The sequence below is a fragment of the Pelodiscus sinensis genome, chromosome 20 (assembly GCF_052426305.1).
Source record: "Pelodiscus sinensis isolate ZL-2025 chromosome 20, ASM5242630v1, whole genome shotgun sequence".
NCBI classification, from domain to species: Eukaryota; Metazoa; Chordata; order Testudines; family Trionychidae; genus Pelodiscus; species Pelodiscus sinensis.
The window spans coordinates 25,167,910-25,180,680 of record NC_143071.1 but is presented as its reverse complement, the minus strand read 5'-3'; the positions used below and the strand labels follow the sequence as shown (position 1 = coordinate 25,180,680).

Below are 12,771 nucleotides of genomic sequence, written 5' to 3'. Positions count from 1 at the left end.
TCACTCATTCGCAAGAGAAGCTCTTACAAAACTAGTCTCCTTTGCCTGTGTAATGTCCACACAGAACCCTTTCTACACAGTCACAGAATCATAGAGTTCAAAGAGACCTGAGGAAGTCATCGATTCCAACCCCCTGCAAAAAGCAGGACCAACCCCAACTAAATCATCCCAGCCAGAGCATTGTCAAGCCAGGACTTAATAATAAATCTCTAGAGATGGAGATTCCACCACCTCCATAGGTATCCCATTCCAGTGCTTCACCACCCTCCTAATGAAATAGTTTTTTCTAATATCCAATTTAGATCTCCCGCACTATCACTTGTTCTAACATCAGCCACCACTTTTCATCCTCTTTGGAATCTCCCTTCAGACAAATGAAGGCTGCTGTCAAACCCCGCTATCCACCACCACTACTACTACAGGCAGTCCCCGGGTTACGTACAGGATAGGGACTGTAGGTTTGTTCTTAAGTTGAATCTGTATGTAAGTCGGAACTGGCGTCCAGATTCAGCTGCTGCTGAAACTGACCGCCAGTTCTGACTTACATACAGATTCAGCTTAAGAACCCCAAGCGTTCCCAAGTCAGCTGCTGCTGAAACTGATCAGCGGCTGATTCCAGGAAGCCTGGGGCAGAGCAATTCTGCCTCAGGCTTCCTGTAGTCAGCGCTGGTCAGTTTCAGCAGCAGCTGAATCAGGACGCCTGGGGCAGAGCAGCTGGGGTGCTGCCGGGTTGGTCCAGTAGTGCCCAGAGTGGCGCTGCAGGACCAACCAGCAGCACCCCAGCTGCTCTGCCCCAGGATCCACAAGCCTGGTCTGCTGGGGGGGGGGGCACACTAGCTGCCCCCCCCCCGCCTGCCCCAGCAGACCAGGGACACCGGGAGCAAAGCCGCAGCGGCAGCAGGGTGCCGCCTCTGAGGCTTTGCTCTGGCAAAGCCTCAGAGGCGCGGGACCCCGCCGCGGCTGCGGCTTCGCTCCCGGTGTCCCTGGTCTGCTGGAGACAGTCTCCAGCAGACCAGGGGCACCGGGAGCAGCTTTTCTCGCCCCGGAGGTCGAGGTGGCGGATCGCTGCCTGCGAGCTCCGGGGTGAGAAAGCCCCGTTTGTAAGTGCAGATCCGACATAAGTCGGATCCGCGTAAGTCGGGGACTGCCTGTACTTCTTCTGGAGACTAAAAAAGCCCAAATCCTTCAACTTCTCATCAGTCATGTGCTTCAAATCATTTTTGTTGCCCTCTGCTGGACTTTCTCCAATGTGTCCACATCCTTTTTGTAATGGGGGACTCAGAATTGGATGCAATACTCCACATGAGGCCTCACCACTGCCAAACGAAGAGGAATAATCGTTCTCTAGGTCTGCTGGCAATGCTCCAACTAATGCACCCCAACATGCCATGGGCCTTCTTGGCTACAAGGGCACACTGTTGACTTAGTCAGATTCTCATCCACTGTAATCCCCAGGTCCTTTTCTGCCAAACTGCACTTGGGACAGAAGAATCCCAAGCACTGCTCATCTGTTCAAGTTTTCACTTCTTGTAAGCTTCCTTTTTGTGAAGAAGCTCGAGAATGATTTCACTGATAAGCCAAGCCGGTTGCCTACCATATTTGCTTTTCCTACTGAGCATCAGGATGGTTTGTTTCTGCACTATCAATAAAGCTTCTTTAAAATACAGACAGCTCTCCTGGACTCCTTTCACTTTCATGCTAGTGTCCCGGGGATCCTGCCCATCAATTCCCTGAGGGAGTCAAAGTCTGCCTTTCTGAAGTCCAGTCCCTGTTTGTGAGCTGCAGATCAAGCTGAGCATGGCCCATAGTTGCTTCCTTCAACACTTGTACCAGGAAGTTGTCCCCAATATTCTCCAAAAACTTCCTGGATTATCTGTGTACTGCTGTATTCGTCTCCCAGCAGATGTCATAGTGATTGAAATCCCCTGTGAGAACCAGGGCCTGTGATCTGGAAGCTTCTGTTAGTTGTCTGAAGAAAGCTTTGTTTACCTCTTCCACCTGATCTGGTGGTCTATAGCGGACACCCACCACAACAGCACCAAAGTTGCTCCTCATCTCTCAGTAATCATGGCCATCAGATTCATCTTCATTTCCACAATAGCCCAAAAGTCAATACAGCAGCACTATAAATATCTTTTTTTGCCCAGATTATGTGGCATCACAGCAAAGACAACTGGAAGCAGGTGATGAAACAGTACATTAATGGCCAATTCAAAATGATGTCTGTATTCAGTACCAGGGCTGGAACTTCAGTTGACATGATGCTTTCTCAATGGCCCATGCCAAGGCAGACTATGATCCATTCCAGACCAGTATCACTAGTACAATCTCGCTGATCCATTTTCCAACAAGCATAAATCTTGAAATCAGTTTTTTCATGGATTTTATTGTTTATCAAAAGTGTTAAAAAGCAAGGATTTGAAATATATAAATTTGGCTCTCTAAATTTGAACCTTTGTCATGGAAATTCTTCATATTTCATACTGACTCAAGTGACTCTTATTCAATTAGATAACCTGGAATATCTTATCTCTATCCTTGTACAAAACCTGACCTCTACATAAAGTCTAGTTATATTCACTAGTGCAAAATGTACGTGTACCTACTGGATGGTTCCCCGTGGCATTTTCCTTGTTACAATACAAAAACAGAGGAAGTGTTTTCTATGTATCTGTTCTAAACCAATCTCAGAGGAGATCAGCCAAATAATGCTAGAATTATTGCCACTGCTGGCTGAAGTCAATACTCCAGCACTGTATCAACCACCCTAACTAAGCATTTTTGTTCTAGTAGTTTGGGAGAAACCACAGGAAAATAATTGAAAAAAGAAAAGTAAAGTACAAATCAGTAACACGCAAAATTAAGTGTTGTGAATACTTAAGTTCAGTTAAATATAATTAACTAATGCTTGTCTAGTGTTAACAAACAGCTACATAACTGCCCTACCCAAGCCCATCTCTCAGTGTGATTTCTGAAATGTTTTGGGGTTAGGTTTTGTAACTAAAAAAAAGAAAAAAAGAACTTGAAGGAAGGTGAAGCTTTCTAACCCTGGAGCCATGAAACATCTCACTGGTCTGGTTCTTTTTGTTGACAGAGTGTGGTTGCTTAGCCACCCAAGCTGGATAGTTTAATTGTGCAGCTCAAGAGTCTAAGTCAAACTGGTTCACATGCTTAGTATCACATTAATGCACAGGTCAAAAAGAAAACAACCCACAGAATGTCAACTATCATGATGGTTTTAAAAAAAAATTGATGGAGGGAGGGAAAAGAATCGCAGAATTTGTAGCTCACATAGCAAAAAGGTAGCATCTACCATAAGTATTAATTAGTTCCTCTTTTTTTTCTTCTTCTTTTCTTCATTGCTCTCTGGTCCAAAGTGTAATATATAATGTGGTTTGCACACATACCCCTTCTTGAAGCAGATAAAAATATGTAGAAAAATGTATTTTTGCTGACATTCTCTAAGACCAATAATGCTAACAGTTTTTGAGCATCCTCAGAGATTTTAAAAGATACATCCAGTACTTCATTCCCAGAGTGAGATTATCTGAGTATAAAATATTTCCAAATCTATTGCAATATTCAAAAAACAAAACCAGGGAAGATTGTTTCCATATGCACAAAGGACATGTCTATTTAGTATGCAACAAGCTAAATAAAGCTACAATGTTCTAGCGTGCAGCAAACCAACTGCCTGGGTGTACCCTCCAATCATACACCCATAGTATCTTTTGACCTACTGTTATTCCATTCTTAGATATTTCTTTATTTGAATTCTCCCACTATGAATAAAACATGGTAAGAATTTCCTAGTTATGCTATTCCCCAAGCCAACATCTGACATACAGTTACTACACTCTAAATTGTCCCTGGACATGCTGAAGGCTACATACAAGAAAACACATATCTAAGGAGGAACATTTAGTATTGGTTAAAGGCTTGCAAATTCGTCTAGGTTTAGTAACAAAAGGTATGTATGGATTTGTATGCAAAATGCTGATGCAGTATTTAGCAAGACAACCATGGTCATATACTTTTACCTCAAGAAAGCAACCATTACTTCTGAATGTTTAACTTTAAGACAGGTAATGTGTAAAACCAACCATGCATGTGCTCCTCTCCCTTTTCTGGTGTTTTTAAAACACAACAGACAACTTCAGGATAATGGGAAGAAAAGGGTTTCATAGCAATTTAGTTTTTACATATGCAACAATTCTGCTCTTATCTGTAAAAGAATACATTCTTTTTTTCTTTTCATACTCGCGAATCAATTTTGTGGTATTCGTGAACATGAAATAACATCAGTACTAGCCAGAGCCACAGCGTAGGATGACACTATTCAAATTTCCTTATACTACTCTGCCAATTTATCTCACTCCTGACCTGAAACATGCCACACTGCAAATCACAGCAAACGATGCCTACGTAATTTGTTGTGTGGAAAAATATTCACTAGAGAGTATGATGGGAAAGGCCACCAAATTAATTTATATATACGGCATATCATAACTTGAACACAGATACGTCATGAAAAGCTTAGTCTAAGCAGCCCAAATCACCTCAAAATTCTGCTTTACTCTTTTTATTAGACCCTAAAAGGTTCAAACTTGCATGGCCATTAAAGATTCAATAGGAATTTACCACAGTGCCCTTGACCAAAATTCCAAAACTCCTTATTGTTTTACGTGTGCTCTGGACCAGTTATCTGCCTGAATATTGCCCTCCCACTCCAGAAATGGCCATGTGACAGCTGTGAAATGATATACAAAGCATAGGAGCCTTTTAAAATCCAAGGATGCAAGCCACTGCACATATACAAAAATTACCTAAAGCAGTCCAACAGAGACCCAACTACATCATCTGCTAACTCTTTTGGAAGCCTTCCAGTTATTCTGCCAACCCTGCAAAAAGAGAAGAACAGTGATTTTCTAATGACAGTAATTTAAGATAAACATTTACACTCAGATAACAAGATTCAAACTACAGATAACAACACATTATTTCAACTCTGTTCAACATTTGTGTCCTAGTGTGACTAGAAGCTGAAAAGCTACAAAACCTGCCTAGCAAAAAAATAAGATTTTCAAATGGAAAAGAAGAAAATATGGATCAGCAAACTGGGAAGAAACAGTATTGCAAAAAGAGACCTAAAATAAATCATTTCACATCATTCCAATCCCAACCCTGGTTAAAATTTCCTAGTTGGCTGCCTCAGCTTCCACCTCCATCCAAGAATACTAGGAGACATGGGCTACGTGTCATAACTTGTGCTGCAACGATCATAAGTAATAGGTAACACTGAGAAAACAACATACAATTATTTAACCTGGGTGACATTCTGTTGTGCTAATTGATTAGTTGAAAATTAAATAAAAGAAACCTACCCTTTTGCAGCAGACCATCTAACTATGGTGTCTTTGTCTTTCAATCCAACCAATAATTGTTCTGCAGAGAATGCATTTAAGGGGTCCAGGTTGCAAAATAAACAGCAGAGAAAGCGGGGATGGGGAGGGAAAAAATGGGGGGAAAATTGTCAATTAGAGTGTTCATGCTAAAGGAAACTGATAGAGTGGGTTCTAAGTATTCTTAAGTACCCAGTGCTTGGCTATTTATGTCATTAGGATGTGGAATTTAGTGGGTAAGCCATACTTAGACATGGCTATTCAAAAGAGTCCAATTTGCATGTATGAGGCTTATGAATACCTACCATGAGATCAATGACGACACACTGATAGCAGCAGTATTCGTATTTTTTAAATAAAATAAGTAGCATACACTTCTAAACAAAATTAGGTATGTTGAGTGGCTTATTACATTTCCAAGTGCTGTGAGCCCATTACTGCTGTTAATCCCTACATATATCTCAATCACTAGACCTTCTGCAGGCCTTTAACTTTATTTGAATACAATTTGAACCTTTTAAATACAATTCACTCTGTCCACCTCCAAAAACAGAAAGACCCCGAGTCACATAATTGAATAAGACGGGGCAAGTGTGTTTCAAAGTAAAATTGTTATTTTTACACATGGACATTTTTCATTCTTGTTTATGGGAAAAGTGGCATGCGGAAAACCATGGCATAGTTTAAAAAAATACGGTGAACTTTATCCAATTATATACAGATACGTCATATTATAATTTTCTACATTACTTTACCAACAATTTGTGTAACCATAATTCTTTCGTAAGTCCATCCCAGGTTGTTGCGAGTTGTAATGTCAGCTGGCTAAAGAAGTAATTTCAGTTTGAATCCAACACACCTATAACATTCTCAACCTCTCCCGGAATGTCATACTCCTCTTCAACATCAGCAGCAGCAGCAACAGCAGCAGTTACTAGATTCTGTGCAACTGCACCCTGACCAGAAAACTGCAGGTTGGTGGCCAAAGATCTACAGCCACGTTGATACCTGTTACAAGAAACAACGTTCATTTGCAATTTTTGTCTAAGTTTGTGCCTACCCAGTTAATCCTTGAACATAGCATATGCCATCCTCAAACCTTCTCTCAGTGTAGTACATTTTCACAGCAGTATTTTTAACTACTGTGGGAAAACACTATTTTAGTAGGAAAAGAAAACCATGTGTGTGTTGTACCAGATGATTTACCCAGCATTGGGTCCTTAACTCATTAATGTTTGCTTTCTGGAAAAAAATGAAAATGTACATGCTTCATTTAAATCATTCCTTGGGGGCAGAGCTGGGGATGAGGGGTTCAGTATGCAGTCTAACCTAGAGAGAGAGGACAACCCCAGCCCTCTCTCATTGCAGCATCTTGGGGCCAGAAGAGAAGCATCTGTCTATGGCTGCTGCAGCTCCAGGAGGAACAGCCAGAAGAGGGGTGCCTGTCCCCCTGCTGAGATAGATCCAGGGTCGCCTGCCCCCTGTGCTCCCCAAGCAGAATGAGGAATGCAGAAGACTGTGCACTTTCTCCTTGCTCCCTAATGAAAGGGAACAGCCAGAAATGTTCCCATATGAATCGCTAAGTGTTGCCTAGGGGTGGGAGGCTTGAGTTGGGTTCAGAAACAGGCAACTAAAATGATTAGGGGCTTGGAACGAGTCCCATATGAGAGGTTAAAGCGACTGGGACTTTTCAGTTTAGAAAAGAGGAGACTGAGGGGGGATATGATAGAGGTCTATAAAATCATGAGTGGTGTGAAGAGGGCAGATAAAGAAAAGTTATTTATTAGTTCCCATAATAGAAGAACTAGAGGACACCAAATGAAATTAATGGGTAGCAGGTTTAAAACTAATAAAAGAAAGTTCTTCTTCACACAGCGTGTAGTCAACCTGTGGAACTCCTTGCCAGAGGAGGCTGTGAAGGCTAGGACTATAACAGAGTTTAAAGAGAAGCTAGATAATTTCATGGAGGTTAGGTCCATAAAAGGTTATTAGCCAGGGGATAGAATTGGTGTCCCTGGCCTCTGTTTGTCAGAGGCTGGAGAAGGATGGCAGGAGACAAATCGCTTGATCATTGTCTCTGGTCCACCCTCTCTGGGGAACCTGGTGCTGGCCACTATCGGCAGACAGGATACTGGGCTAGATGGACCTTTGGTCTGACCCAGTACGGCCATTCTAGCCCTTGATGGGTAAAGAACAGGTTAGGAACTATTTAGAAAAGCTAAACGTACACAAATCCATGTGTCCAGATTTAATGCATCCAAGGGTACTGAGGGAGTTGGCAAATGTCATTGAGGAGCCTTTGGCCATTATCTTTGAAAATTCATAGAGATCGAGAGAGATCCAGGATGACTGGAAAAAGGCAAATGTAGTGCCCATCTTCAAAAAAGGGAAGAAGGACGATTCACGGAACTATAGGCTGGTCAGTCTTACCTAGGCTCATGGAAAAATCATGGAGGGGATCCTCAAGGAATCCATTTTGAGGCACTTAGAAGAGAGGAAAGTGATTAGGAATACTCAGCACGGATTCACAAAGGGCAAGTCGTGCCTGATCAATCTGATTAGCTTCTATGATGAGGTAACTGGCTCTGTGAACATGGGAAAGTCAGTGGATGTGATATACCTTGACTTTAGCAAGGCTTTTGATACAGTCTCCCACAATATTCTTGCCAGCAAGTTAAGGGATTGTGGATTGGATAAATGGACGGTAAGATGGATAGAAAACTGGCTAGAAGGCCAGGCCCAGTGGGTAGTGATCAATGGCTTGATGTCAAGATGGCGGTCGGTTTCCAGCAGAGTGCCCCAAGGTTCGGTTCTAGGACCGGTTTTGTTCAACATCTTTATTAATGACCTGGATGAGGGGATGGATTGCACCCTCAGCAAGTCTGCAGATGGCACTAAGCTAGGGGGAAGAGGTAGATACACTTGAGGGCAGAGATAGGGTCCAGAGTGACTTAGACAAATTGGAGGATTGGGCCACAAGAAATCTCATGAGGTTCAGCAAGGACCTACACTTGGGATGGAAGAATCCCAAGCATTGTTATAGGCTGGGGACCAACCTGCTAAGTAGTAGTTCTGCAGAAAAGGACCTGGGGGTTACAGTGGATGAGAAGCTGGATATGAGTCAACAGTGTGCCCTTGTAACCAAGAAGGCTAATGGCATATTAGGTTGCATTAAGAAGAGCATTTCCAGCAGATCCAGAGATGTCATTATTCCCCTATATTCGTCTCTGGTGAGACCACATCTGGAGTATTGTGTCCAGTTCTGGGCCTCCCACAACAAAAAGGATGTGGATGCATTGGAGAGGGTCCAGCGGAAGGCAACCAAAATTATTAGGGGGTTGGAGCATATGACCTATGATGAGAGTCTGAGGGAGTTGGGTCTGGTTAGTCTGCAGAAGTGAAGAGTGAGGGGGGATATGATAGCAGCCTTCAGCTTCCTGAAGGGAGCTTCCGAAGCGGATGGAGAGAGGCTGTTCTCAGTAGTTACAGATGGCAGAACAAGGAGCAATGGTCTCAAGTTGTGGTGAGAGAGGTCCAGGTTGGATATTAGGAAAAACTATTTCACTAGGAGGGTGATGAAGCACTGGAATGGGTTACCTAGGGAAGTAGTGGAGTCTCCATCCCTAGAGGTGTTTAAGTCTTGGCTTGACAAAGCCCTGGCTGGATTGATTTAGTTGGGATTGGTCCTGCCTAGAGCAGGGGGCTGGACTTGATGACCTTCTGAGGTCTCTTCCAGCTCTATGATTCTATGAACGGGCATAATGGGTCAGACCAAAACTCCATCCAGCCCAGTATCCTGTCTGTCAACAGTGGCCAATGCCAGATGCTCCAGAAGGAGTGAATACAACAGGTAATCATCAAGTCGTCCATCCCGTCACCCATTTCCAGATAAACACAGGCTACCCATCCTGGCTAATAGCCATTGATGGACCTAACCTCCAATGAATCTATCTAGCTCTATTCCACATTTGAACCCCAAACATGCAAAAGACAAGAACATTTGAGAGCTTATAATTTTCTTCTTTTCCCCACCATTTACTTTTTAAATCATGCATTTATCTCAAATGGACTGAGTTTCTTAAGAAAGGGGCCATATCTTTTTGTTGGCTTTAAGTCTCCTTGTACGTTCATAGTATAGGATAATTGATTTATAGAAAAAATAATAATTAGAATTAAGATTGCATGTCACCTATAGGAAGAGCAGTTAGTTAACTCCAGCATCTTAGAAAAATTAAAAGTTAATGACTACTATCTGCCTCAAATTCCCCATCTCAATTCATGTGGACAGTGTTTATCAAAACTTCCTGCACTGAATTGTTGTGCCTTGTAAAACAACTGCCAGATTCTACCTCAGACATAGACTTAACTGGCAGGAAGTGAAGTGACTCCTACAGGAGTTTTGTTGGTTTACATTTATTATGTGATCAAAGTTTCTTTGTTAAGAAAGCCACACAACAAATGCAACGCATTATAAAAGACCAAAAGAGCCTCCCTATAGTTACAGTTGACCTCCCAATTCCATTCTAATCTTCAGTCATTTGCTCAAAATTTTCTGAAATAAGCTTCCTTTAGGCAGTAGTTTTCCATGCTTGTTCTTAGCTGTAATGTAACTTCACTTTTTCACTTATTCAAGCACAGACACAAACTTTTCCCATATTTTTAATCAGAAATTTTATACTCCAGTATCTCAGACAACTTTCACTTCAAAGCTTGGTTAGTTTGGCATTTCATGGTGCTTGAAAATCATGGAAAACATGAGAAAAAGATAAAGAATTATGGGATTGTACACTAGAACTTTTTCATATCAATCCATTTTATTATTATTAGAAGTAAATTAGATAGAAGTTAGCCATGGAAAAAGCTAAATGTGGGGAGTGTCTTTTCCCTCAGTCGGGGGCCAAGTCAGTGGGCTTTTTTGTGGGGGAGGGTTGTTTTTTGCTTTTCACTTGTGTGTAGCCCCCAGACTGATTTATCTTTGGATCAGAAGACCTCCGACCCAAAAAAGGTTCCCCACTCTTCCACTACACATTTGACAGCATAACTTTTTGTACAGACATATGCAACACAATATTATTCTTCATATGAGAGCTGTTTGTAATCTCTGTACACAGAACGAAGCAAATAATGTTATTACATCTAACATCTCAGTTTAAAATTAATAAAACTAGGCATAAGTTCTGCACTTGAATGTGAATTTCCTGCTCCCATCAACTTTCAAGGATGTGGAGAGACAGCAATTTTTGACTCTTACCACTGAAAGCAAATTCTTAAGATAGTAAAAGGGAAAGATATAAAAAAGGGAAATTGATTAACTGAAGGATTAAAAAAATATCTTAGAGACTAAAATAAAGCTAAAACATAAAATTGTCTTCTATTGCTGAGATTGTCTTTTAAGGTTAATTTTAAAATTGAACGTTTTCAATTTGCTGAATGCCACTACTACCACCATTTGTGCAATTTAGAAAAAAACTAAATATGCAATCAAGTGAAAGTATTCACCTTGCTAAACAAGTAGATGTTTTTAGCAATGAGGGGGAAACATTCTACAGCTAGAAAGAATTTCCTAAGCCTAGGGACTCTCTCAAAGGTGAAAGATACAATCCAAAATGATAAAAATAGCTGACAAGAAAGCCTACAATTTTAAAATATCAGTGCGAGAAATCTGAAAAAAAGAGTCTACCCTATGGCAATAAATAAAACCAGGCACCAGAGAAAAGATAATATCATTTGGCTAAACTGTTAAACTAAAAAATGCAGGTTTATGAATAGCTGTTTTTCCAAATGGGCACTAAATTTGTTCAGAGAGTAAGAATTCTGTAATATAGGGCATAACTTATCTACTACACTGAACTAAAAACAACCTTGGTGATATGGCCACTCTATTTCCATCTTTGTAACATGCTCTACAATGGAGAACTTTTCTGTGAATGTTTTTATGCTTGTATTATATATATATATATATATATATATAACAAAAAAGGAATGTATCATAGGGCTTTAATTTACACTGAAATCTGTTATATAACTGCTAACTTATATATAGAACACATTAACCCCAAGCAATGACAAAAAGCTACTCAGAATGCAACAAACAAAAGACCTACAACATTCTAGTACCATAAATGAAGGATATCTGTCTAATTTCAATGTTCAGACAATCTTGTAATCAAGTTAACATGTACAGTTTTCTTACTCATCAAACTCTATACAAGTGAGTCTGAATTTCAAAATCCTATTCTGTTAAAGGACTAATGAACGTAAGTTTGCTTGATCTCCTTTCACCAACCTCCACTTTGCCACCTTTGGTTTTAGAAACGTCAATCCAAGTCGCTGAACAAGTTTCACTCCTAGTTTACGAAGAAGCGTCTGGTTACTTTCTGACAACTTGCAATTATCAAGGCATTCGAGTACAGTAGAAGCTGTAAAAGAGAAAGTAAATGTGCTGAACAAAAATGCTTCTGTTACAAAGTTCAATCTTATTTACAGTGTCTTCATCTAATTCATCTACCTTACAGTCTTGTATTGCTGCCCATCAATATAATGACATGACAAATGTTTAATACATAATAAGCATAATTATAACAAAGGAGGTGGTCTAATGGCTTGAGCAACAGACTGTGAACCAGGAAACCCAAATCTTAAAATCTGGTTCTAGTACTAAATCATTTTGGCTTTACGGGGGGGGGGGGGAAAGGTACTCAAGGTAGAGATTCAATTTTTTATTACAAATAAAAACAAAGTCACTATATTTGTAACCTGAAATGATTACTGAATGCTTTGACGCAAGACCCTAAGAAGCGATTAATATGGACAAGTAACTCTTTCATGCAGCTTCATTTTTCACAGGGATGTCGAATTATTTAAAAAATTAATAAGATTTTTTAAAAGTTGTGATTCATCACAGTTTTAATTGCACTGTTAAACAATAATAGTTTGAATGCTATTTATTTAAATATTTTTATGGGGAAAGCGTGTGCATGTTGGGGGAGCACTGTCTCTTGAAGCAGAGCACTCAGCAGCCTAAACACTTTTGAGCTGGTGAGCACTCACTCCTAAGGTGCCAGTCAGTACATGGGCGGGCAGGAGGGACAAGCTGACATCAGCCCTCCTGTCCCCCACCACACTCAGCAGACAGGCTCTTGGTCCAGAACAGATTGGCTGGGGCATCTCCACAAACAGTGGTGAGGAGGCAAGAGCAAGGCAGCCAGAGGAGGGGCACCCCTTCCCCAGAGGTATGGTGCCTCCCAAGTATGATGGAAAATGGGATGTGACACAGGGCTTTAATTTACACTGAAATCTGCTATGTAACTGCCAAATTAAATATGGAACACATTAATCCCAAGCAATGAGAAAAAGCTACTCAGAATGC

General features: G+C 41.0%; 1 protein-coding gene across 3 annotated transcripts in view; it reads right to left on the bottom strand.

Annotated features, from left to right (window-relative positions):
* The window catches only part of TBCD (tubulin folding cofactor D), a 265,482-nt gene that overhangs the window by 208,142 nt on the left and 44,569 nt on the right, over positions 1-12,771 (bottom strand). For all 3 annotated transcript variants that reach the window (XM_075903520.2, XM_075903522.2, XM_075903521.2), the window contains exons 10-13: positions 11,689-11,821; positions 6,262-6,410; positions 5,385-5,445; positions 4,827-4,901 (exon numbers count right to left, since the gene is read on the bottom strand). In XM_075903520.2, coding sequence (XP_075759635.2) covers positions 4,827-4,901; positions 5,385-5,445; positions 6,262-6,410; positions 11,689-11,821 — 418 coding nt within the window. The remainder of the gene's footprint in view (positions 1-4,826; positions 4,902-5,384; positions 5,446-6,261; positions 6,411-11,688; positions 11,822-12,771) is intronic.